The sequence below is a fragment of the Prinia subflava genome, chromosome 8 (genome assembly GCF_021018805.1).
Source record: "Prinia subflava isolate CZ2003 ecotype Zambia chromosome 8, Cam_Psub_1.2, whole genome shotgun sequence".
NCBI lineage: Eukaryota > Metazoa > Chordata > Aves > Passeriformes > Cisticolidae > Prinia > Prinia subflava.
Genome location: NC_086254.1, coordinates 12113508 through 12139803, shown reverse-complemented (window position 1 = coordinate 12139803; position 26296 = coordinate 12113508). Strand labels below are relative to the sequence as shown.

The 26296-nt window shown below is 49.0% G+C and overlaps 1 protein-coding gene across 7 annotated transcripts in view; it reads right to left on the bottom strand.

The window, feature by feature from the left end:
• The window catches only part of PIP5K1C (phosphatidylinositol-4-phosphate 5-kinase type 1 gamma), a 52451-nt gene that overhangs the window by 24192 nt on the left and 1963 nt on the right, over positions 1-26296 (bottom strand). For all 7 annotated transcript variants that reach the window (XM_063403081.1, XM_063403085.1, XM_063403082.1 and 4 more), the window contains exons 2-3: positions 2461-2492; positions 190-276 (exon numbers count right to left, since the gene is read on the bottom strand). In XM_063403081.1, the coding sequence (XP_063259151.1) occupies positions 190-276; positions 2461-2492 (119 nt within the window). The remainder of the gene's footprint in view (positions 1-189; positions 277-2460; positions 2493-26296) is intronic.

The window sequence follows — 26296 nt, the reverse complement described above, 5'->3', positions numbered from 1 at the left end:
ACACACTGCTAACCAAATTTACCCAGGTGCTGAAGAGATGAATTAGGGCTTGAGATTTATTGTTTGCAGAATTGTGCTGTCCAAGAGTGCTACATAAAAACCTCAATCAGATTAATAACTACTGGGCCATACCTTCTCTCAGCCCATCACCCACACTTGGGTGCCATCCTCCACTCCCCAAACCCAAACCTTTTTGTAGGTGGTTTCCCCAGAAGCATCCACGCTTCGATGGCCAATCTTCTTTCCTTGGCCTGGCTGTCCTGGCAGTGATGGGCCCTGCAAGGAGAGCACAAGGACAGTCAGGGCATAGGCTGAGTGGCCATCAGAGCAGCACAGCCACATTCCCACGCTGTACTGCACACAGGGATCACGGTACTGCTGGAGAAAACTGTGCAGAATGCCAACAGGTGAAACAGAAGCTTTTTGAATTATACTTCCACCCCTCAAGATGAGTTAGAATAGCAACACTCTACCTGACACCCCCCCTGCTCACGGGCAGAGCTCTCAGCCAAGATGCTGAGCTTGGAAAAGATCCAGCTGCCAAGATTCCCCTGGTGCTTGACTGTGGTTTTCCATTGACTTACAACAGTGATGTATTAAATCAAACAGCCACACAGATTTATTCTTAAAATCCCATGCCCTCAGGTGTCACACTGACACCTTGGGTTTTGCTGGACAGATCAGAGCCAGCTGATGGGGACAGCCCAGCCCCACTCACATTGAGATAATCCATTTAAGCAAGATCTCATCTGTTTACAATTCCAAGGCTGAGCCCACACAGGGTGAGCCACAGGAATGTCTCTTCCACAAGTTTTGAAGTTTACAGAAATGCTATAGGCTGCCAGCACTTCAGGGTGACAACAAACCTGCTCCTGTCCCCTTCTCTCCTACCTCTGAGTCTGCCTAGGCCTTTCTTTGCCAACCCAGGAGGTAGTAGGTTGTGGCAGCTCCTTTAACAGCCTGGTGTAACCAGGTGCTGGGAAGTTCCTTGCAGCTCCTTTTGCAGCCCTAGGGACTCTCTGCTCCACCACAAATCAACACTGCACCCACACCCAAGCTCTCTGCCAGTTGATCCCCATGGATCCTGGAGCCCAGCAGACAGCTAGAAATGCTGGTGGGAGACCAGCACCATTTCAGGGTTTGGATGTTCCTTTGAGCAGCATGCAGAGGGATTCAAGGTCACTTCCCAAGTGACACTGTTCTACCCTGTCCCTCGAGTGCTGCACAGACCCAGCTCTGAAGCAACGGCTCCAGCAGACAATGGATAATTTTGCTCAGACTAAGAAGTTCTTTGTACTTCAGCTTTTGATCAAGAGCCTGCAGTTATTTCTGGTCAATCTGCTTGTACTTCTTGTACTAAGGGGCAGACTGAGCTCTTCTTCAAAAATCCCATTTCCTACCCTATTTTATTAGTAGGGCCAGCCTTGCTTCTGAGCACTCCTGCTCCAGTAGCTGTGAGCAGCAGCAAAGCTCAGCCTCTCCTTCCACTGTCCCGTTGGATCTTATTCCATGCAAGCCCAAGCTGTGCTGCCCTGCCTTGCCAATGGCTCACCATCATCCTCCCAACATGATGAGCAGACACAGGCACAGGGAGGGGACTGCCATCCTAGAACTGCTGTGACAAAAGTCTCTTCCAGTCTCCTGCTCTGCCTGTGGCTGTTTCCAGGGCAAGAAAAAGCGCCCTAATTTCTGCATTGAACAATGCAACCAACTTCCACAGAAGCTGAGGACTACACATATCCCAGCACAAAAGAATCAAGTGTCACATCCCAGGCAATTTTATGGTAAGATTTTGCTGTTCATGTATATAAATGCTCATCATCCCAGGTGAGGAATGGGAAGGGGCATATAAAAAATTTCATCAAACAAAAATCATTTGAACATGATGCCCTAAACCATGAGTGTGGGTTTCAGGGAACAGCTTTCAGGCACAGAGCCTCCTACTAGATTCCCTGCTGCCAACTGTGAAGAGTTTTGCTCCAGAAGGTAACAGTGACTCAGAACCTGTGACCTGGAATATCTACACGAGAAGATGAGTCCCTGGAGATGTTCCCGTTTTAGGGCTTCACAGCCTCCCTGACTTGTTCCCACCAGTGGGTAAGACCCACCAGAAAGGCCTGGAGATGCCCAATACCTGCATTCTCTAGTTACCACCTCCAGGTGCTGGTGTGGAAAAGGTGCCCTCAGTCACTGACGCAGAGGCATCATGGATCACACAGCCAAACCGGCCACACGATGGGCACAATCCCTTCATATCCCTTCTGTGACTGCTGTGATGCCAATGGAGGGACCCCAGAGACCTGCCACTAATTTTATTTCTCCCAAATAAAATATATCAATTTTGTAGTAATCTTATAAGTATTTTGAAATGCAGTTTGGCTCAAAAAAGGCAGGTAGAAGAATTTCTCGTGTTCTCATTTCTCAACATAGGATTGTCAAACCCAGCTTTACACATCTCACCTCAGTGATGGCTGTCTTCTTTGGGCCCAGACCTGCAGACAAAAGGGAAGAGCATCAGGAAAAGTAGAGACATCAAATAAAACCCCCCAGCCCAACCACCAAAACTGAGAAAACAGTTCAGTGCTGTACTTTCTAAGTACAGCAGCCAGCCTTTAGAGCAGCTGGTTTTACTCAGTTTTCAGCTTCACTAGTGCAAGAATCTGATGGTACAGGTATCACCCAACAATTTCCTATTCAGAAGCACAAAAATGCACTTTTTTTTTCCCAGCAATACTATTTCCTAAAGGCTTCAGCAGAGAGATCTTGCAGATCCCTGCTACCCCCTTAAGCAATGGGTCTACATTACACAGAAGAGTTGGCTCCACACAGAAGCCCAGAGAGATACTCCTGAAGCTGTTTTCCAGCCACTCAGAAGGCACTTGACAAACGGTATTGATAATTGAATATATTTATAGAATCCTATGTCCAAATATATCACACAAATGAATGCATCATTTATCTTTATTGTTGCCTCAGGAGAAGCCACTGCTGCTCCATTACAGGCAACAGTGGAAATCAGGATTCTGCCTCAAGCTTTTAGGTATATAATCAGAGCTGGAAACATAGGCCCAAACCCTTTGACATGAGGCCATCTCCCATTTCCTAGGTTGAGTTTGTTTTTGAGTTTTCCCAAACCCAAGTTTGCAAGAAGCTCCTTAATTCCAGACAGCAGGGAGCATAGCCTCCTGTGTGGAACCATGAGATCCAGCCCAGCTGACTCCCAAGAGCTGTCATGAAGGATCAGGAGCTTCTGAAGAGGAGCTCCCCACACCACCCCAGCAGTCCCCCAGCACCTCCGTGTGCACAGGCCGGTTCTCATAGGGGAGTCTCCTGCACACAACACAAACTCCAGGGACAGGATTAAGGCCTTACTTCCAGGTATGAGTCTGCCACTTGCTGCTCCTGTCCTACAGCGTTCCTACAGGTACAGATCCTTATCAACACATAATCCTTCAGAAAGGCCTTAATTTTGCAAGAGACCATTGAGTGTAGTTTCGAGTTCATCTACACTCAAATTAGGGGGTGATCTTCTCTGGAGGGGAGTGGATATCCTCTGTCCCTCCTGGCTGGAGAGCAGGAAAAGCCCCAGAGCACCCAACCCAACTTCTGCTCCTTCAGCATCTCCCCCATTTGGCAAAGCAAGAACTTTGATGGTTTACCCATAGTACCCGTTCAACCCCTTCAAAGAGAAGCAGTGATGCTGCTCCAGGGCTTGTTTCAGAAGGAGCCTGAGCAAGAACCAGGGCATCGGTACCTGAAGGGGCTCCAAGAGAGCTGGAGAGGGACTTTGGACAAAGGCCTGGAAGGACAGAACAAGGGAATGGCTTCCCACTGCCACAGGGCACAGTTAGATGGAATATTGGAAAGAAATTCTCCCCTGTAAGGATGGTGAGGCCCTGGCACAGGTTGCCCAGAGCAGCTGTGGCTGCCCCTGGATCCCTTCCAAGGCCAGGCTGCACAGGGCTTGGAGCAACCTGGGCCAGTGGAAGGTGTCCCTGCCCATGGCAGGGGGTGGAACAAGATGAGCTTTAAGGTCCCTTTGAACCCAAAACATTCCAAGATTCCATGATAATGGGATGACAACACCAGAGAAGTGTGTGAGTCAGTTACATTTTGGAAAATATTTCAGACTCTGGAAAGCAAATAAACAACAAGCCCAACAAAACCCCCTTGGTGATCCCAGGAGAGATGAAGCTTCTCTGACTCAGAAGTGCTGCAGGTGTCTCACCATCCCGATCTCCACAAACTGGGCAATCCCTCGTGTGAAACAGGCCTTGTCACGTGGCTCTTCGAGCTGTCTGCAGAGCACCCCTGGGCCTAAAGCCCAGCCTGCGGGGCAGAGCCAGGGTGGCAGGGGAGAGTCACTTCTTGTTGTTCTCTTTTAAACAGTGCCCAACTCCTGCCTCAGGAACAGGCACTGAAACGCCACTCCCTGAGTTGCACAATCCCATTGCAAACAGGCAGAGGGAAGTGAGCCGAGTGGGAACCTGAGGGGTGCAGAGCAGCCCCCTCTGTCACGCACTCAGGCCGGGTCCCCTCAGGTGAGGGGGTGTCACTGACACACAGGTGACACACACCACGAGCAACATGAACCCTGTCACTCCTCCAGCTCTCAGACTGCAGCAGCACACGGCTTGGGACCACTGTGAGCTCAAACTCTGCTGAAAAATTGGTTCTTTGGCCTAAGCCAACACAATTTTGTGATCATTGAACAAAACAGCCTGCAATGGCCCAGAGAGCAGGAAATAAGGCTCTGAGTGAGCACTCGGCTAATGAACATCCAGAGCACAAACTGAAGCAGCATTTCCACACCATGGGGGAATCCAAACGAGCTAATGCTGCTCCAGACCGAGCACTGGAACGCAGTGCAGCCGAGAGCCCTGGGCCAGGGGAATGTGCTCTCCCTGCACGGCTGCCACTGCTCTCCCGATGCACTAATCTCGTTTCTGCACTTTGTTACAATTCCAAAGCAGGAGATTATCTTTGATTTTGTGATAATCACAAGCCACTTTCATTCCCAGTTTTTAAGTGTCTGCTGCTGTACATGTACCAAATGTGGAATCAACACCAACCATCCGCACAAAGGAAAGGTATCAGAGGCAAGGAACCACAGATCTCTGGGAGAAATGATGCCTGATGTGGGCAAGAGCAATTCCAGCAAAACATCCCCCTGCCCCCACCACTAATAAAAAGTAATCATCTTTATAAAATCAACTTGTATTGTCAGAAAATGTAAAAATCTTCCAGTGGCTCCTCTGAGCGTGGCACACGGCTGTGCTCAGCTTAAACAAGGTGACAGATGGTCTGGCAAAATCTGATTTAACTCCAGCTCCAGGGGTTATTGAGCCACGAGGCAGCACTGGAGTTTGCTGGAGTGGGAGCACTGCTGCAGGAAGTTTCGACACTTAACAAGCTAATTGAAATGATTCTTATCCTATTTGGTGTAGCTGACGAGGCTGTGCTCAGAAATGGAATGAGGGGCTACGGAGGGGAAACCCTGAGATGAAACCCCAACTTTCTGCCCCGCCTCCAGTCTGTGCCTGGGCTCTGCCAGGCACTTTATGCATGCTTGACCTGCTGCCTTCAGTTCTGTTCTCATCTGTGCATGGCTTTGAGTGACCCTGTCCCAATGCTTGAACTTCTATGGAGCCTCTGAAATAAACACTTCAGTTGTGGCATTCAGCCATTGCCATCTTAACTTGTGTTTTTTCCATATTCACAGTCACATCGGCCATCTCCACCACTAAGCTGATGCCCTGCAGGACAGGCAGGAACTTCCTCCTGGAAAGGAGGAACCTCTGCACAGGAAAGGGCTCAAGTTTCAGCTCTACCAGCCAGAGGAGCAAAACCCCCACAAGGTAAGGGTGGGGAGGCCCTGGCACAGGCTGCCCAGAGCATCTGAGCCTGCCTCATCCCTGGAAGTGTTCTAGGCTATGTTGGATGAGGCTTGGAGCACCCTGGGATAGCGGAAGGTGTCCCTTCCACTTCCTCCAAATCAGCTGAGGCAGGTTGACTTGTCAAAACCCTTCATCATCAAAACAGGCATTAGAGGCATTAGAGTCCACTAGAAAGGAATTTCTTAAAAGGTTCACAAAAATCTGGCAGAAGCCTAATTTAAGATCACAGAATCCCAGAATATCCTGAGTAGGAAGGCACCCACAAGGACCATTGAGTCCAAATCCTGGTCCTGCACAGACACCTAAACAATCCCACCCTGAGCATCCCTGAGAGCGTTGTCCAAACGCTCCTGGAGCTCTGGCAGCCTTGGGGCTGGGACCATTCCCTGGGGAGCCTGGGCAGTGCCCACATGACCTAATAACTAAGTTTTCTTTATAAGATAGGTCTATACACACAGACATATATTTATAAATTTTAAGTTTTTGATGCTTTATGACGCCCTAGAAGTCACACCAAATCTGAATAACCAGTGGACTCACTCCTCTGATCAGAACTGCTGCTGCATCTTTACTAAAAGCTTCATTTTATTTAAGGGTTTATAAGGATATATAATGTGACTGGAACTAAAAATACATGAAAATATAAATGCCATGTAAGCTCCTTGGCTGGAGGCTGCAACAGCATGACTCCCCCAGAAATCCAGCACACCAGAGACGTGCAATTTGCTATTTGCACCCAGCCTCGTCTAGTGGAAGGTGTCCCTGCCCATGGCAGGGGGATGGAATTGGACAAGCTTTAAGGTCCCTTTCAATCCAAACCATTCCGGGATTCTATGAAATGCTGACAAGTTACACACATCCCAAAGGAGTGTGTCCACCTCATTTTTCACTTTCTCTATTGAGAACAAGACAATGTGACACACATGAACAGCCCATTTGACAATAAGAGGATGTGGAGACTGTAACAAGGACATGACTCCCTGTTCCATCAGACCCCTAACATAGACTTGCTCGGTCAATGCCTTAAGAGCAAAGGCAGAAATAAGAATTCCAAGACAGGAGCTGTGGAAGTTAAAGCCCCTACACATCTATTGCTATCAAAATATAGGCAGAAAGGATGGAAATTAAACACATCTATCAAAAGAGATGGCTGTTACTGCCTGTAAGGGACTGCTGGTAAAAACAAATTAAAATTGAGGGGGAGTGGGGGAAGGCAATTCAGCAAATCATGGAATGGTTTGAGTTGGAAGGGATCTTCAAGCTCATCTCATTCCACCCTCTGCCACGGGCAGGGACACCTTCCACTAGAACAGGGTGCCCTGAGCCCCTTCCTTGGACATTTCCAGGCATGGGGCAGCCACAGCTGCTCTGGGCACCCTGTGCCAGGACCTCAGCACCCTCACAGGGAAGAATTTCTTTGCAATATCCCATCTAACCCTGCCCTCTGACAGGGAATTCCCCTTTTTCTGGCCCTCCAGACCCTTGCCCAGAGTCCCTCTCCAGCTCTCTTGTAAGCCAGAAAACCCCCCTGAGCTGCAGAGCAGCTCCTGAGCCAGAGCGGCAGCCAGCTGGGCTTCCCGAGGAGCCAGCAGAAGCATCAGGCTGTGCCTCAAGGCACAGGGAAAAGCAATCCCTGAATTTCTTCTTGCATTCCACTCGTGTGGCTTCAGCTCCCAGTGCATGGAGCAGCAGCACAGGGCAGTCCTGGGAGGGGAGGGGACACCACAGGGAGCAGGAGTTGGCTTAGCCAACACTCAGAGAAGGCAGCTGAGTACAACCTGCCCTTCCCAGGCACCTACTGCTGATCATTAAACATATTTTCTTCCCATAATTCAACACAATTTGATTCAGATGAGAATTATCAAGTAAGGCACAAAATTAAATTAAAATGTTGGGTTTTTTTCCCCTTAAGTACACCATCTCTTGGCAGAAAGAGCTGTAGCTGTTCTGCACCCTGGGCATGGATCACTGCTCCTGCCATCCGAGAGCTTGGAGAAATAATACAGAAAGAAAGTAATCTGAGATAAATTCTGCTCGTTATGTAGAACCTACATAAAGCTTTACCATCTAAATGTATCTATTTTTCCCTGGAGTACTGCCTGCCTGCCTGCCTGACTTTTGGATCATCCACACAAAACTGGTGCTAGCCAAACCCAGCCAACCCTCTCTACTGCCTGGCTCACCCCATTACTCATACCAGTGCCCAGGCAAGGCTGGCTCCATCCCTATGGGCAAGCATATAGGGGGAGGAGAGACCTGGCTCTGAGGTACCTGCAGCACAGGTAGCTCAACATTCCTTAGGACACTTTAGCCAGCATCTGAAGTCCAGCAGCTATTTGCAGCAGAAATGCTGGCAGCACCAGGCAGTATCCAAACTGGGCTACCAGGAGCAACCAGATAAATAATCCTGTTTAGTCCCACCTCAGCCACCCTGACCTCCTCCCTGCTCCTTCTTGTCACCCACATGGGCTCCATGCCTCGTCTGAAGCACATAAGAGCCACCTTCACATAAAATTATATTTGCACACCAGCATCTGCTGCCCCACCTCCGTGTGATGCACAGTTCTTGTGGCCTTTGTCTTGTTTTTCTCAGCAGAAATGCTGGAGATGGGAACAGCAAAGCTTGTACAAATGAATGGCTTGTACAAATGAAGGGAAGGAGATTAGTGTACAGGCTGGGCCTTGGGGCACTGCTGTGGTACCTGCTGAGAGCAGTGACATGACTGACCCCTCCTTTCCACCCCAGGCATGCACATGCTCTTCCATTAAGTGGAGACAGACAGGCACAGGGAGTCTCAGTCCTGTCCCAGCCACCCCTCTCAGGTTTATGACCCCCAAACTCCACAAGCTGCTCCCCTGCTAGCTCCCAGGGATCAGCACTGAACCTGTATTTTACAGCCCAGCTCGGCTGATCAAAGCAGACTTCCATCTTATGGAGCACTGCCAGGGACTGCCACAAAAGGATGTTCTGCAGTAAAGGCATCTACCAGCCTGGTTTATTTTTGGGTTTATGCAGAAACTCTTTCTGCCTCAAAAATAAATCCATTTATCCCAGCTCAAGAGACAGGGCAGAAGCTGAAGATGCAAGCAGGGAGTTAACACATCCCTGTCTCATCGTCAGCTGCAGGTGCCACCACATCCGGGGTGCAGCATCCCGGGTGCAGCCCTCCTCAGGGAGCTGAGCCAGGACATCACCAAGCTGGAACGTTTCCTTAACAACTCCCTGGAAAAGCACTCACAGCGCCAAAGCCCAATTACAGTGAGGAATGAGCAGGACAAGACCAGGGAAATGAAATTCAAAAAGAACTGATTTGTTTTCTTGTTTTGGATCAGCTGCATGTAGGAAAAGGACAATTTTGGAGTGCTGAGCCCAAAGCGTGTGACACAGTGACAAAAAGCAAAACAAAAATCTCATCAAAAGCAGCACACAATAGCGGCCACCCGGCAGCGGAACAGGCCGCAGCCGCTCAGCTCGGTAATTATGCAATCCAGTGGGATGTTTGGGCAAACATCTGCTCCATGGGAAAGGTGCAGCCTTATCTGAACACCGTGTTCCTGCTCGCTTCCACGCGCCGGTCACAGGAGGATTGTGGAGGGGAGGAACACACGCTCCCCAGCACGTCCCTGGCGGGCAGTGGGGGCAGGAAGGCCAGAGGCTCCCAAGGTCAGGCACCCAGCAGCGGCACTGGAAATGCTGCCTCTTCCCAGCCTCTGGCTTCTCTGTTTATTACAACCTGCAAGTCCAATCTGCCTACCAGCACTCACAACAAAGCTTGATCAGTATTAGAGACAACAAATATGGAGCAGGAAGTGTCACCTCTGCAGGACTGAGTCAGTTCTGCGCCTGTGAGGATACTCAGGCACAGAGGTGCCCCACTAAAACCACGACGCCAATTTAGAGCAGGGCCATAAAAGGCCAAAGGACTTTGAAGCCACATTCCTCGCAATCATCTAGAAGAGCCAAAGCCACAGTCAGCTGCCCTTACCTTTGTTCAAGGGTAGGATAAGCTTCAAATCCCCTACTAGCAGGTTTCAACCCACCGGCTCTGCTCACTTGAGCATCTCCTGCCTTCCCAGAGCTGTGATTTGGCAGCAAGAGAACCTCTTGCTGCCTTTCTAGTTGTGTTGCAAAACCACTGGAAACCTGAATGTAGCACATGACCCCAGGCAGCCCCTGGGACTCATTTCTGTGTGTTCAGATGAAGTTTCCAGCTGCCACAAGGTCCTCAAGAGCCACTTCTCAAACCCAGGTCAGACAAGCACAAGGCAGTGAAGGAATTCACTTCCCTCCTTCATTGTCCAAGCATCCCCATCCGCCTGCTTGCAGACTCCTGCTGAGGAGCAGGATCCAGGACCTTTAACATGTCCTACCTATGTGCAGGGAAGGAGGCTCACCTCCATCCTCCAATATGCTGCTCTCCCACTGTCACTAATAAAGAGGGAGAAGCTTGACCTGACTAATCCGAGGTTACACCCTGCCTGCCACAGCCAAAACAGTTGTTCTGTCCCAAATACCCCAGGGTTTCCATCGTGGCACAGCTTAGGGCTTAGCGTCAGTCCATAGCACCTCCCAGCCAGGCAGTGATTAGTGTTGCTGGGGCCTCTTCACCAGCCAAGCTCCTTTTGGAACTCATTGCCTCTGTGAGGACACTTACAAGGCAGACGCCAGGCAAAGGACAGGGAATTGCTCGCTGGAAAAAGGATATATTCACTGTGGTCAATCCCAAAATTTCCTATGCCGATAAACAGCACAGGATATTGTAAGTGACAGGACAAACCCCCTTTAACTAGAGCAGGAGGATGCCTTTGCACATCAGCTTGGCTCCCTTTCCAGTATTCCTTCTCTGGGTATCCTGCAGAGGATCTCAGCCTGTCTGGGGGGAGCACTGGCAATGCAAAGGAACCATTACAGCTGCTTGCAGGAGCAGCAGCACAGCAGATACCAAGAGAGTTGGATTGCAGGCTGCATGGGACAGTGACAAACCATTGCCCTGACTTTATCTCTCAGCCCTGCCTCACAGAGGGCTTTGCATCTCCAGTCCAAGAGGGATTGGCCAGATATTTTGTAACTTCCACTACTTAAAAGTGTTTTCCTCAAACAAGACTGCCTCCCTTGCTCACTCATCAGCAGGAATTATTCTAATCTAATTTGGTCTGAGAATACAAGAATGCAACCTATGACAGATATCCACCATTTTCTGACACTCTAAAAAATATGTTGAAGTCCAGCTACTACAGTCAAAGAAGCTAAGGAAATCTACTTGAAGTTTCCCAATAACCACCTGCAGCAACACCAGGACATAGAGATGTCACCACAGTCAGCACATCTTTAAACCCTTGGGATCCCCGCACCTCAACCAACAGCAGTCTCCAAAGGGAAAACAGCTGATCTTCTGCAGGCCATCCCTCACAAGACATTCCAAAGATGCACCTGGATTTTTACCTCATGGGGCATTTCCTGATTTACTCTGTAGCCAAAGCTGCTCGGCTAAATCCTCTAAGGTTTAATTCCACTCTGGCTAATGTCACCTGACAGAGATTTTCTGAGGGTGCTCAAGCACTGGAGACTTGAAAGGGGATTTCAAAGCAAGGTTACGTACAACACGCGTCACTGGAGATAAAGTCCTTGTACCCGGCCTGATGGGAGCAGCCAACAAACTCCTTCACCAAACACTTCCAGGTTGCCACAGGTGCTGCTGACAACTGCAATGCAGAGTTTTGCATCCCAAAGCTGAGCACGAGGCCTAGGTGGGAAAGCAGACAGGGACATCTCTAACTTCTACCTGTCTCAAAAACAGATGTCCAGGCAAAAGCATTAGGTTGCATTTCCAGTTTTTAGTGTGAGTTTGTGATACAGCCCTCAAAGAGCACATCCTCTGCACAACTCAGACATGGTTCTCAAGTAGACTAGGTACCAATGAAAACACACAGTTAAGAAAACATGCTCAGAAAAGCAGAGCAGTGACACATCCTTGTTTGAGAAACCAAAGGTTTGACTTGATAATTCTGCAGGTCTTTTCCAACCTTAATGGCTCCATGATTCTATGACCTACTTCTAAATAAACCTGGGACTTTGATGATGTAAAAAGAAGAAACACAAGCTCTCCAGGCTGTAGATATGGCTCATTTGAGCTGGTTTCTTGGCCTCATTCAAAACTCAACTCTTTCAACTCTACTGCTTCCCATCAGCATGTCTTGTGCCTGTCTGGCAGCACCTCACCACCCTTACTGCCCGTGCTTCTCCTGCACCACCATCCAGATCCCAAAGCAGAACAAAGGGAGGGTTGGCCAGCTCTCCAGGAGCAAACTCTGCTTAATCCATCCCAGCTACAGCAAATTCTTTCCTTGAGGTAGGTCCAGATGGATCCTGGGCTGCATCAAAAGAATTGTGATCAGAAGGCTGAGGAAGGGGATTCTGTCCCTCCGACCCATGTGGGTGAGATCCCACCTGCAGAGCTGCCTTCAGGTCTGGGGTCAAACATCAAGAGGAGTTGCTGGAGCAAGTCCAGAGGAGGCCATGGAGGCCCTCTGCTTGAAAGCTGAGGGTGTTCACCCAGACAAGGCTCCAGGGAGACCTCAGAGACCCTTCCAGTGCCTAAAGGGGCTTCAAGAGAGCCAGAGAAAACTTTGCACAAGGGCTTAGAAGGACAGAACAACGGGGAACGGCTTCCCACTGCCAGGGGCAGGGTTAGATGGGATATTGGGAAGAAACTCTTGGCTGTGAGGGTGGTGAGGTCCTGACACAGGTCATCCACAGGAGCTATGGCTGTCCCAGCCCTGGCAGTATTCAAGCTCAAGTTGGATGTGTCTTGGAGCAACCTGGACTAGTGGAAGATGTCCCTGCCCATGGCAGGTAGTGGAACAAGATGAGCATTAAGCTCCCTTCCAACCCAAACTATTCTGTGATTCCAAGATCCCTCCCCTCCCTGCACATGCCAACACCTCCTCTCTTCCCCAGACTGACGGGGATGGTACCCAGGAGGGGTCCTGAGCTTCCAGCTTTCTCCCCAGCTGGGGCACTGTGAGCAAACATCCCCCAGAGTTGCAGCAACTCTGACAGACAGGTTCCTGTGCTGTCAGACTCAGGAATGATCTCCAGGGCAAAAGGTACTGACACAAGGTATGGGGAGTTGGAAGTTAAGAATAAATTTACATTACTGCTCATTACCATGTTTTCTCCCTGGTCTAGCTAAGGCCTTCTGCTCTCTGTGACTCAAATGTTTTGTTGGGTGCTCCTGCTCTGCTCTCACAAAGGCACCTGAACAGATGGAAGAAAACAAGCCACAGCAGAACAAGCTCCAAAGATGGAGTGTGCTGCCAAAAATCATAACTCAAAGTTTCAGCAAAAAGTCTCTCCTCTCCCTGGGATCCTGGCTGTAGCATGGCAGCTAGTGACTCAGCTAGCAGCTGAAAAGAAGGTACCTAAAAAAACAATGACATTTCAAAAAATACCTCTAGAGCTCTTACTAGGGAATTCAAACAGGTGAGACACACAAAGAGGGCATAAGGAGATAACTTGCTGCCCATGCTGGGCTACAGGAATGTCCCAGTTGCGTTACACCAGTGATCAGGGACAGCCTCCTACAGCGCAGGCAGCCACAAGCTGAAGGACAGGCTGGTTCTGGCACAGACCTGCAGCCTGCTCAAAGCTGGAGCAGAAAAGCAGCTTCTCCAGCCTGGCCTAGAAGACTTCCACTTAAGAGGCTGAGATGGGAATTTATCACTTCTATTTAACCAAGTGCAGCAACATCCATTTATTTATTCATTTGGGAACCAGATCTCCAGGCTCTGCACAGGTTTGTGCCCAAACAAAGATACAAAAGAAGAAAGAGCAAAATCCAAAAGAGCACTCGGGCTCCCAAGGTGCTGCTCAGGCAGAACTGAAACTGTTGCTGAGCTTGTTCTCCTAAGCCCCTGCAGGCACCCAGGTGCTGAGGACCCTGCAGATTGCTGGCACTGTTTTCCCCGAGGCTGAGCACACACTTGTACCCAGCACAGCCACAAACCCCTCTAGGAGCAACACCAGTTTGGCCTGAGCTTGCACAGGGCATGAGATGTGCCTCACCCTTGGTATTCCTGCACTTGCACAGGACAGAGGAGTAGTCAAGGTCTTTGTGAAGTGATGTGATTTCTAGGATGTGTCTAATAGCAGACTCTTAGGTGAAAGACAACCAATCACCTTGGAGTTGAACCCCTGTCAGCTGGGTCAGCTCTCTTCCCACCTTTCCAGAGCCTCCAGATCCTGGGCTGTGGGTTTCAGAGCAGCTCTTCTCCAGTGAGGGAGTGGAGGAAAGGGAACAGAGGGAACAGAGGGAATTACAACTGAAGAATACTGGGGCTCCCAACACAAGTGACCACCTCAGGAAGAGCCCAGGCTGGGTGTCTCCACAGCCCATAAATGTGCACTGAAAACACTTGTAAGCTCCAGATGCAACTGAGAACAACTTGTGGTCTCCAAGGTTCTCAAACAGAGCCCTGAACCATGAACAACTTGTACCCTTCTCAGGGCTTTATTCAGCATCTGCCCAGCACAAGGAAAGACTTGGGATGCCACATGAATCATAGAATCATTAAGGCTGGAAAAGACCTCCATAGTCATCAAGCCCAACCTCTGACTGAAGCTCATCAGGCCCACTAAACCATACAATAAAGTGCCATTTCTACTTGCTTTTTGAACACTTCCAGGGATATCATCACCACCACTGTCCTGGGTAGCTGGTTTCAAGGCCTGACCACCCTTTCAGTGAGGAAATTTTCCTGATGTCCAACCTGAACCTCCCCTAGGCCACCTTGAAGTCGTTCCCTCTCCTCCTGTTCCTGTACCTGGGAGCAGAGCCTGACCCCACCCTGGCTGACCTCTCCTGTCAGGAGCTGTGCAGAGACAGAAGGTCCCCTCTGAGCCTCCTTTACCTCAGGCTGAGCCCCTCCAGCACCCCCAGTTACTCCTGGTGCTCCAGCCCCTTCCCCAGCTCTGTTCCCTTCTCTGGACATGCTCCAGCCCCTCAATGTCTTTGTTGCTGCGAGGGGCCCCAAACTGACCCCAGGATTCGAGGTGGGGCCTCAGCAGTGCCCAGCACAGGGGCATGGTCACTGCTCTGGTCCTGCTGGCCACACAACCTGAGCCAGCAGCATGGAGTGAATTTCAGCTTAGCATTTCTGAACTACACAGAAGAACCTCATGAATTCTTTAACGTTGTTTGCTAAGACTTCAACAAAACAAGAAATTAATTAGTTTCCCTGAACCAGAACACTACAAGTTTGGATCAGCCAAACACACACTACCACCAGCCTGCAAAAGAGAGGGGGAACAGCACAATCTGCTCCTCTGTTTGGAGAGAAACAGAAGCCACAGCCAGGCATACTGACATCAAATACTCCCCCAGAAAAGCATCTCCAGGAGGACAACCCAGCTGTGTGCTCAGGCTTCTCCTCCTAACCACCAGCTTTCTGGTTTATGGTGGTGGTTGCAGGGAGGCAGGAAGAGACAGAGGTGTGTGGTGATGCTGGCCAACACTTACCCAACAGTTCTCAGTGGGAAATAAAAGATACCACAGGCTGACACAGGCAGGCTCATGGCTTAAGGTCTACGCTTTCTGGCTCCCAATCCATTAGCTTCCTTCCAAACCAGATTGCTTCAGCCTACAGGCCGGACCCCACCAAGCAGTGGGGCTCCCCAGCTGTACTGAGGAAGCCAGGCAGGTTTGAGTGGGGGAGTTCTTTTCACAAAGCACAGCAGAAGGGCACTTGGAAGGCTCAGAGCAGCCAGGAGCTGAAGGCTGTCCATGGGAAGAGGAGAAGGCAGGTGTGATGAAGCAGAATCATCCTGCAGGTACCACAGCCCCTTTTAAGGATGGGCCCAACCAAGCTCTGCAGTTTTGGATAGGGCTTCTTGGCTTCCTCTTCAGCAAAATGGGTGCATTGGTTTTGCCAGCACTTAAAGGCGAGTCATAAGGCAAAGTAGGCTTGGAGACTGTTTTCTTGTAAAGTCAAAAGCAGGAGCTCTAATAGAAAACACGAAGTACCAGGCAGCACTTGCTACTTCTGCCTGCAACACACTCCTTTTTCCATCAGATGAGCAGCTGCCATTCAGACACATCTTATCCCTCCCTCCCACAGGCCTTGAATTAAGTTATTTTTCACCCCACCTCGCCCTTACAGATTAAGTTTTTACCCTACTTCACAGCAAAACTTGCATTTAAATTTTATTTCTTCAGCTGCTGTGAAAACCCACCTTATTTCTTTAGGTCACAGTTTGCTTTTCATGCTAGGCACTTCCAGCAATCTTGCATTTCCCAGTTTTCAGTTTAGAAAAGATTAAAAATAAATCCAATCTTTGTGTTTTAAAACATGGGAGTTCAGGGAGCCACAGTATCTCTCTGAGATTGTTATAAACCTTAAATCTCATCCCCTGTGGAAGCTTGTGCATTGCCATCCCATCCATACAAAAACAGAGCCCGTGTATATTAAACCAAGTTCCTTCCAAATTGCCACGTTTCCCATTTTCTTTAGTAAGCATTTTCTGGCATTATCAGTCCAGAAGCCACTTGCTCAAAAGAGTGTCCCAGATAGTTAATCCACCAGTGACTTCTGCCCAATACTGAAATGAAAACAAACATCCAACCCTCTGAGACTACAGAGGAGAAACACTGTCAGCAGTTCTCTACCATCAAAATTAATTTAAGCCTGAAGAGAGGCTGGATTGGGAAGAAGTACCTAGGAATTAGAAAAATCCATATGCATATCAATCAGTATGAGGCTGCAGCCTCACCTTCAGTTCTAGGGGCAATTTCGGCACCACAAGATCAGAAGGATCCAAAGCTGTTGGAGAGTGCCCAAAGGAGGACACAGAGCTGGGGAAGGGTCTTAGGAGAGGCTGAGGGCACTGGGCTCGTTCAGCTGCAGCAGAGGAGACTGAGGGGAGGCTCCTCGGGGGCTGCAGCTCCTCCTGAGGGGAGGCAGAGGGGCAGGGGCTGAGCTCTGCTCTGGGACAGGAGCCCAGGAAGGGCTGGAGCTGTGTCAGGCCTTGGGCTGGAGCTCAGGGAAAGGTTCTTCCCCCTGGGAGTGCTGGGGCACTGCCCAGGCTCCCCAGGGAATGGTCCCAGCCCCAAGGCTGCCAGAGCTCCAGGAGTGTTTGGACAACGCTCTCAGGGATGCTCAGGGTGGGATTGTTGGGGTGTCTGTGCAGGGACAGAGGCTGGACTTGATCCTTGTGGGTCTCTTCCAGCTCTGGATATTCCAGGAATCTATGAAAAACTACAAAATGCAACACAATATCCATCTCCTGAAAACCTTCATTATCTTGTAATGTAAGTCAGAATTACAGGGGAAAAAACATTAAGCAAAGGCAATTGTTAACCTTCCAGATTTCAGCTCTTATCACCGAACAAACAGTCCTTACCAACCACAAAAACCACCTCATAACATGTGCTATTTAAACCCCCAAATAATCCCCACCTGTTAGGCAATGGTGAAACCCAAGGCCTTATTTCTGAATTCCACCTCAGCAAGTGTCTGTACCTGAGCATGTCATTAACGGTGACAAGCACAGCTTTGAAACTTCAGCTTCATTTTCTGCTTTCTCTATTCCAGCTTTGAACTCAGGGACTATTTTCCATCTTTACAGTTTGCATTTCTGCCAGCAAATGCTCTGCATTTTGTACACTGCCCCCGTCAACACACAGCCAGCCAGATGGAGAGAGCGGCACCCAACACGTACAGAGATGAGGAAAACTGTCATTTTGCAGATGACACCCAGTTAAAAGTGACATTTAAAGAGAAGAGAAATGGTTTCAGGTATTACATCTGCCCTCTCGGCTGCATGTGGGACTGAGCACACCACTCCTTCATCCTGGCACAGGGATGCAGAGCTAGCTACACTGACAGAAACCGCGGAATCAAGAATGCAGAGACAACCAAGTTCCACATCAGCATTTGAGTGGAGTGACTGTGACTGCTGAAGTGCCATAAGCACATTCAGGGAAGGAGCACTCTGCCAGAGGAGGATTTTAGCCAGCTCCCTCCCTTTGAAAAATGCAATAATGGACAATTTTATACTGAAAAATCCACAAAATCTGGTCCATCAGATGTGCAGAGAAACTACAGAAAGAAAAACTACTGCAGCACCTTGTCCTGAGCTGGTGCATCCTGCTCAAAGCAGAGGTTTTGGCAGTATTTCCTTGTGTCTCAGCCCAGGTCACAGAATGCACCAAACATGACAAAGCAGGACAAAGACAAGCAAATCTTCCCTGATATTTCAGAGCAGTTAAAGTCCATCACTTTTACCTTGCAGATGACTCTTCCCTCTCCCCACTCCCCCCATTAACCCACGTGGTAAATCCCATCAATGTCACAAAGCCAGGGTGAACTCCAGTTTGCAGCCCTACACGGGGAAGAGAGCTGCACATCCTATGGGAAAACCCAACCAGTGGCCTTGGCAGGCTCCTTCTTTATTTCTTCTCCATTTTACTTTGTACAATGCACACATGTGTTTCTAGGCCTTATGCCAGGCCTTAAGGCTTTTCTTAAATCCCTCGGTTTTTCAGGACCTCAAGTAAAATCAATGGACAGCAGAGGTGACAACTGACTGAAGCTGGGCTGTCCCCTCTGTGTGATCCACTGTGGACAGTGGTAACAAAACCGAGCAGGCTGCAAGGGCAGAAACCAGCCATGTCCCATCTCAGCTGTTGGGACTCCCAAGATTTTATCAACTGTGTTGACAAAGCAGGATATGCCACTGTTGATGGATGAGGTCACCTGAATTCTGCCAGAGTTCACAAGTGTTTGGACAATGCTCTCAGGCACTTAGTGGGATTCTTGGGGTTCTCCTGTGCAGGGCCACGAGCTGGACTCCATGATCCTTGTGGGTCCTTTCCAATCCAGGAAATTCTATGGTTTCTAGCACTGTGGTTTGCTGGGAGTCTCACAGGACTTAGGAGTCTTCAGCTTTAAAAAGACTTCACAAAACCTCTCAAAACATGCCAGTTATGTAATACTCAAGTGCTCTGAACCCTTTGTGAGGGTTGCAACCCAATGCACCAAGCCAAATTGTTCCCACTCAAGTTGCTCCACTTGGTGCCAAGTGGCCTGGACTACCTGAGCTCAGACAGCTTTGAATGAGAAAAATCCATACACAGCCATTCGGAGCCAACTCCATCACTGCAGGGCTGACAGGACCAGCCCTGAACAGCATCTGAAGCACTGCTGTGACTGTACTGCTGCCCAACTATAACCTGTGTAAAACCAGGTAAATATCTAGAGCTCAGGAGGATGCTGTTAACTTGCCCTTAAAACAGAATCACAGTTCCATCCACAAATCAGGAATATATTACAAAATAATTGTAATAATTGAATTAAATCACCTTGAAGTCATTCATTTCATGCACAGAAACAAGACTGTTCCGCTATACAGCTGGAGAGCTAAATTTGATTTTTTTGGTAGGTAATAAACAGGTAGAGAGGACTCCCAAGGTCACAGGATGCTCCACAGGTCAACAGCAGCAAGATGAAGGTGGTCCCCCCTCATCATCACCTTGCAGCACACGTGGCCAGGATGTTCTCCCATCTCGCAGGAAAGGGAAGAGGGAGAGCAGATTAAGGTGACCTACATTACTCCTGTTTTAAATATACAGGAGAATTGCTTTTATTCTACCTACCTAATTCCTCCCTGCCTTCCTGTCCCACGTAGGGTTGGCAAGACACCTCTGCCCAGGTGGGATGTGCAGGTGGGGTTAACTCAACCTTAACCAGGGAGGCAGAAAGCAAGTCTGGGCATCAAGCTTGAACTCCCAAGAGACTGACTTAGCAAACAATGCTCTTTCACTGGACATGACACATGTTTCTGTGTGTTCTCAACTCCATCGGGTTGCACTTCACCAGTCTCAGTGGTTGTCTCAGCCACTGGAAATCTGGACCTTCACTTACTTGGGGTGACAGAATATAAAGCAGCAACTGAGAACAGCAAACTCCAAGGGAAAGAAAAGCCTAACTAGCAATTTAAATAACATCTTGTCAGGCAGCAAATGAATAGGCAAAACAATCTTGCCTAATTCTGCTCTTGCAGAAGCACAACATGGTCACCAGCACAGTCTGACACATCCAAGACACCCATTTTGAAGGGTAGCATCCTGATATGCCCAAAGTTTGGGTCACACTAAGGACAGGCTTCCAACACCAGCCCTAATGCTAAATGACTGTGAACTCAGGTCCCTGGCTCCAAAAGCAGCAGAACTCTTCTCCTATGGTAAAAAAACCCCATGAAACAGCTGGGGAATTACTTGGATTTACTAAATTCAGTGAAGGAGTAGAAACCCAACTGGCTCCCAGCCCAGCACTCCCTTCCTCTGGTGAGCTGCATTTCCTCCAGGAGATGGCTGAGGTCAAAGCACTACCAGATCTTCTGGAAAAGAAATTAGGAGGTGTCTGCCGTGGTACAGGAACACAGACAACTTGAATGCGAAGAGTCAGCAGTTTGACGGAGCTTTGTTCAAAAAAGCATTACTGAGTTTAAATGATGAGTTAACAGCTCTTGTGCCTAAAAAGGCCTCAGAGCATGAAAACTCATTTTTTGCAGGAACCACCAAGACCCATGCAAGAGCTCCCACAGGAGAGCAGAAGCAAGAAAGCTTTAACAGCAGCAGCCAGAGCACATGGCAGAAGCCAAACCAAACCTCACTCATGTTGCTGGGACAGGTGGAACATTACGCAGTAAAGCGAAAAGCAGCGTTTGAGCTCTGTGGAGTCTGACCGGTCCGACCAAGCTCCACACCAGCCACAGCACCAGTGGCACTGTCCCAGCAGCGCTGCTGCATTTCAGTAACCACAAACAAGGCAAAGCTGCCCTTGTCTTGTAATCCATTAATTCCTCACAGTTCAGGAAACTGAGCTGTTTCACCCAGAACAAAGACGGGAGCCTGCATGTGCTGTTCCCATGCTCAGCTAATCTCCAGGCCCTTTCAGTCATGGATGTGGATCGGCCTGGCCTGGTCTTGTGACAAACCCCAGGCCATGACCTTATTCCCTTCCGTGGATCAAGGAGTGGCTTGGACAGCAGGAGCAGCTACAGTTGTGCTCCTAGAATGTGGGCCCTTGCCTTTCAAACACTCCTCATGCAACAGGTAGGTCTTCCATGACAAAGGCAAACAGCTGGTTTACAACTTCTCTTTCTCCCAGGAAGTCTTCCCCACCCTCTCTAGGAGCAATTTCTGCAAAGAGAACATGCAGATTCTGCTGATTACAAATGAGATGAGGACTGGGCCCCTTTGATGAGTCTGCAAAGAATTTATACTCCTCACACTGAATGCAAACTGCACAGGCAATGGTTGGACACAGCAAAGTTTGTTTCCTGCAACTTCAGATCCAAAGTCAAGCAGTTATCCAGTGGGACAGCACTTCTCACAGGCATCTGCCAGAGGTGCAGCTGTAAAGAGCATGCCAGCACCATGCTACAACACAACTCTTCTTCAGGCTGCTGATTATTCCAGGCTGCTTCTGTGTAACAGTGAATATTTAAGAGAACCCTTCACATCACACAGAGTCCCTAGCTGTACACATTTGTGTTTTTTTCAACAGAATTAGGAAAGAGCAGTAGAGTTGCTCTAGCTCCTCAAAGAAAGCTGGAGGAGAAGCAAAGGGACTCACATTATCTCCCCAAAGTTGTGAGATAAAAACATGTCATAGTAAATGGTGACCAGCGGTATGGGCAGGGCTGGGAACACTGGGGCAACCCAGCACACTGCCAGCTCCAGATCTGCTCCCCACCACAGCATGTCCTCTGACTCAGCCTGGTAATTCACCACAAGCCAGTGCCAAAACCCACATGTAAGCTGAGGAAGCCACAAGAACACACCATGGAAGACGATGACACTTAATTAGGGGTTGACAACATTTTCTGCCAAACATGTGGGTGAGGAGACAAAGTAACAGAAAAGCTGCTCTAATAACATTTAGCTTTTTAATTACAGAAAAATGCTTTCCAGAAAGTCTGGAGGCTAACCCAGCTATTGGTATCACTGAAAAAGTCAAACAAATGCCAGGCTGCTTAGGAACTGAGTATCTCAAAAGACCTACCTAAGAAGGAAAAGCCTCAACATCATCGTATGATCGCTGCCTTGTGGGGGGCTCTTGGAGAAGCCAGGTTCCTGTCCACAGACTCAGGTTACAAGCCCTCCCCAGAGGAGGTGGAGAACTTTGGAGAGCCAGCAGCTGCTTTCCCTGTGGCACATGCTCCCCAGGCAGGCAGGTGAGCAATGGGGAGCTCTGCTGAGATTTCTGCTGATGGGGTCCAAGAGCAAGCCCACAAGTTTGATTTTTTACATGACCCTCTTCCTTCTTGTGCTTTTGTTCCATTTCAGCACTGAACAATCTTTGGCTTCCACGCCTTCGCAGTGCCTTGATTCTCTCTCTGCTGTGCTCATGTCTTTTCCTGTCTGTGAGTGCATTCCCATGGCAGAACAGCCGGCAGCAGCGGCTCAGCATGGTGTGTCCTCATCCCAGCATTAGAGCAAAACACGAGTGGCTGCACAGGCACCCTCAGCCAGCAGCAAACATCCAGACCATGCTTGGCTAGGAATTCTGCTTTGCCAAAGACTTACACAACACAACAGCACTTTTCTCCTTTGAGTTCCTGCACTCACCACAGATTTAGAAATAATAAAATACCACAGAGGTGTGTCTATCTGTCTAACAGTAAGTACTTACAGAGAATCCACACCAAACTAGGGCTTTGCAGCTGCACAATGCTTCTGCCTGATTCCACAGACATTATCAGATAATCAGTCTGATGTGAGTAAAAAATTATGTTGTTGGGCACATTCATGAGGTGACTCGGCTGGTAGGCATGGGAGATGGGTGAAGGACAGCAACACTGTCACTGGGTCATTAAATAAATCAAAGGAGACTATCAGAGATCTTGGTAAGAGACTTGGAAAGACTTCATGAGAAAGGAAAATACCTTACCTTGGCACTTGCAGTTCTGCTGCTATTTATGAGTTTCAAGGCCAGTCTGGATGGGACTTAGGAGCACCCTGGTCTAGTGGAAGGTGTTCCTGCCCATAGTAGGGGGTTGGAATGAGATGGTCCCTTCCCACCCAAACCATTCTTTCATTCTGTGATTCAAACATTCTGAACTACTTCTCTCCCAACATAAGCACCTTGGAGAAAAGGAGGTGCCAAGGCCTCTGGGTCTCTGTGTTAAACAAGAGAGTGTGTCCCAAAATTGGCAGTCTGCTTCAATACCTGCTGTCTCCACTGTCTTTCCTGGGGAGGTCTGTGAGAGTGCACCCATAGGACCAGACCACCTAGGGAAGGCAGGACCTGCTTTAGCTCCCACGTTCCTGCAGCCAGGATGCCACAGGGAGCATCTCCTGCTAGCAACCCACAGCAATGGCCAGCGGCTCCCTCTCCATGCTGCAGATGCAAGCATTGAGCATTCACTTCCACCTAAACAAAGCCAACCCTCCTTGCACTGGGATTAGTAAATATTTCTCCCACTCACTTTGTTTCTGACATTCCCCAGTGCAGTGCAAAAGGTGCAGTGACTTCTGCTTTTTGAGTTATATGTTAATGACCCCTAAATAACACCCGCAGTTCCCACATGCACAGATGAACAGAACTCATACCAGTAGGTCCCTGCAAACATATGGTACTGCATCCATGTTGGGAGTGAGAAACCTGCCAGGCCTCTAGAAATTAGTTATGGTACATGGGAATACACTTGGCAGCCCAAAAAGATGGATGGAAATAATCAAACACTGACAAAGCACTGACAAAGCTGAAGCAGCAAGTGATGAGAAGAGCTCTCAAATCTTTGTCAGGGTACAGCCATGGCAGGACTATTTCTGGAGTCAACTGGTGCTAACTGAAACATGTGTCCATGAAGGAAGAGAGTGCTGGAATTCCTGTTGCTGCTTTTCAGGCTGTAACCACCTTATATGGGAAAACCATATTTATTAAAATTGTGCATCTGGCAAGAGCCCATAATGGTCATGTCAGTGAATCACTTCAGTAATAGTTTCCAAGTTATACACTGTTCATATTGAATCCACTCAGGTCATTCCCTGAGGAGCTCTTCCAGAGAGGCGCATTTGCCTTCCAAGCGGGATGAGGCAGTGGCAGCTCTGCCAGCCTCGGCTCCAGCAGTGGTGGAATGGGCTGTTAGATACAGGTCAATGCCAAATGCTGGTTAATGAAAATGAGACCAATCATTCCCCGCCCTGTGTGTTCTCAGGGACTCGTTCTCCAGCCTGCTCTGACACTGATACAGGAGGGTTCAGCATCCTTTGGGCAGTGCCCACATCTCCCTGCTGTACACACTGCCCTTCCCAGCTCCCAGGCTCCATCATCCCAGCTTCCCTGCATGCTTCCAGCTGATTCATATCTTAAAGAACAATTAATTTGCCAGAGCAGCCTGAATTCTATTTTCATTGCCTTCCTCCTTCCCTGCAGCTGCGCTGTGACTTATTGACTGTGAAGTAACTGCAGGGTCTTTAAGAGTTCAAGGCGCGGGGTGTTTTTCTGCCTGTTCCTGCCTGGCTGACTCCCTCTGTAATCATCCTCGCCAGCACCATTTCACGCCACAGAGGCATGTGACATCCAACTAAGCTGTGAACCATAATCATGCTGTGGATGATGTTTACATTTGATTTTTCCTCAAGCTGATAAGCTCTCTTCAATTTCCCCTCTCCATCAAGTTGGTATGAATTGAACTGCTTATGCCCCACAGGGTGGAATTCTTCTCTTATCTCTAATCTGCTCACTGAAAAAATTGCTTCCAGCAACCCTTCAAAAGTCACTTCAAAGTTATCACTGCTAAGAGAGAAGAGCTGCAATATTGTTCCCGGGCTGTTGCAATCAACGCTCTCCCACTGCTTTTTGGAGACAGCCACACAGGTGCCACCACCACACAGCACACCTGGCTGTGGCCGGGATCTTCATTTTGCTCCTTCAGCCAGAGGCACAGCAAGACGGCTGTCCAACATGAGTGTAAATCCTTGTTAAATCATTTCAGCTCCCTAAAGCATTAGATCCAACCTTGAAGAACACTTTGGAGGCTTCTGCTCCAGCTCTGGATCATAAGTGATGGGCAGACTGCAACCCGTGTAATAGGAGACCTGAACAACAGAAATAAATCCAATGTCAACTCTACTTCCCCATTAGACTGAAAATTTCCACTTTAGAAGGGAGATGGTGGAGGCCAGTTCTGCTGTCCAATACTCGGACAGTGCCAGTTCTTTTGTAGTAACAGCTCTCCCATAACTCAACCACCACTGAAAATGTTTCCAGACCCTGTGTCTCCAGACTGCACCTGGCTAAAGGAACGGTGATGCACCATTTGCCTACCCAACCATCCCTGGGGATCAGTGCACCCCAGCCTAAACAAGCCCAGTACTCACCTGTCACCACACAGCACCACACCTCCCCATATCACCTCTGTTCCTGCCCACAGCTCACCACAACCCTGGAGCAGCACCTTACACTCCCTGCAGTCCCTCCCCAGGGTATGAGGGTACAGATTCAGGGAGAAGGCACAGCAACCATCTGCACCCATTAGATTTTGAAACTCTATTGCAACTAGCTGGTCACAAAACTTTTTAAAACTTTGAAGCCAAGGTCTCAGGAAGGGATGATTTGGGCCTTTGTGTTCATGGACGAGCCCTGCTGCTGGCAATAAGTGAGGTTTTCTTCCTCAATGCATGAGACTTCCAAAAGTTCCCTTCAGAACATTCTATACTTTAAGTCAACCTACTGCCAAGGCCTCCCCGACTTCCAGCCATTCTCCATGCAGTTTTACTCCTGTAATAGACTAACTGGTAGTTTTTCTATAATTGCTGAGGGCTTGGGGAGCACCTTTGCTGGCCTGACCCACACTCTGGATTAACCCTGCCGTGTTGTTCAGGCAGAGCACAGCACTCAGATGCCTCCTCTCCAGCCAGGAGCCAGGCAGCAAGTTTCAGCCACAATGGCAATCCTTCACCAGCAGCACACACAGAGCAGTGAGCACAAGGGGAGCAGCACAAAGTGCACGTGTAGGTGGGTCATGGGCACTTCAACACCTCCACACAGCAGCAAAGGCACCAGTGTTATGGGGGTTTGTCACCCAGTTCAGACCACAGAGCACAGTGACAGCCCCAGACCCACACCACAGCCTACCCTGTGTGGGTGCAGCTGTGCCCTCCTACAGCCCACCAAAGGCCACCTCCATCCTCCAGGGTTTGTTCTTCTCCAGCAAAAATTCATTTGCTGTTGTGCACATTGTCCCCAGCCCCCTGGAAGCTCCAGCTGCAAGTGCAGCTGAGGCCAAGTGACACAATTTGGATGCTACCCAAGTGAGGAGTAAGCAAGTTGACTTGAGAAATCAAAGCATCGGTGAGATTACTGGCTCTGTTTCATCTTTTTTACTATCA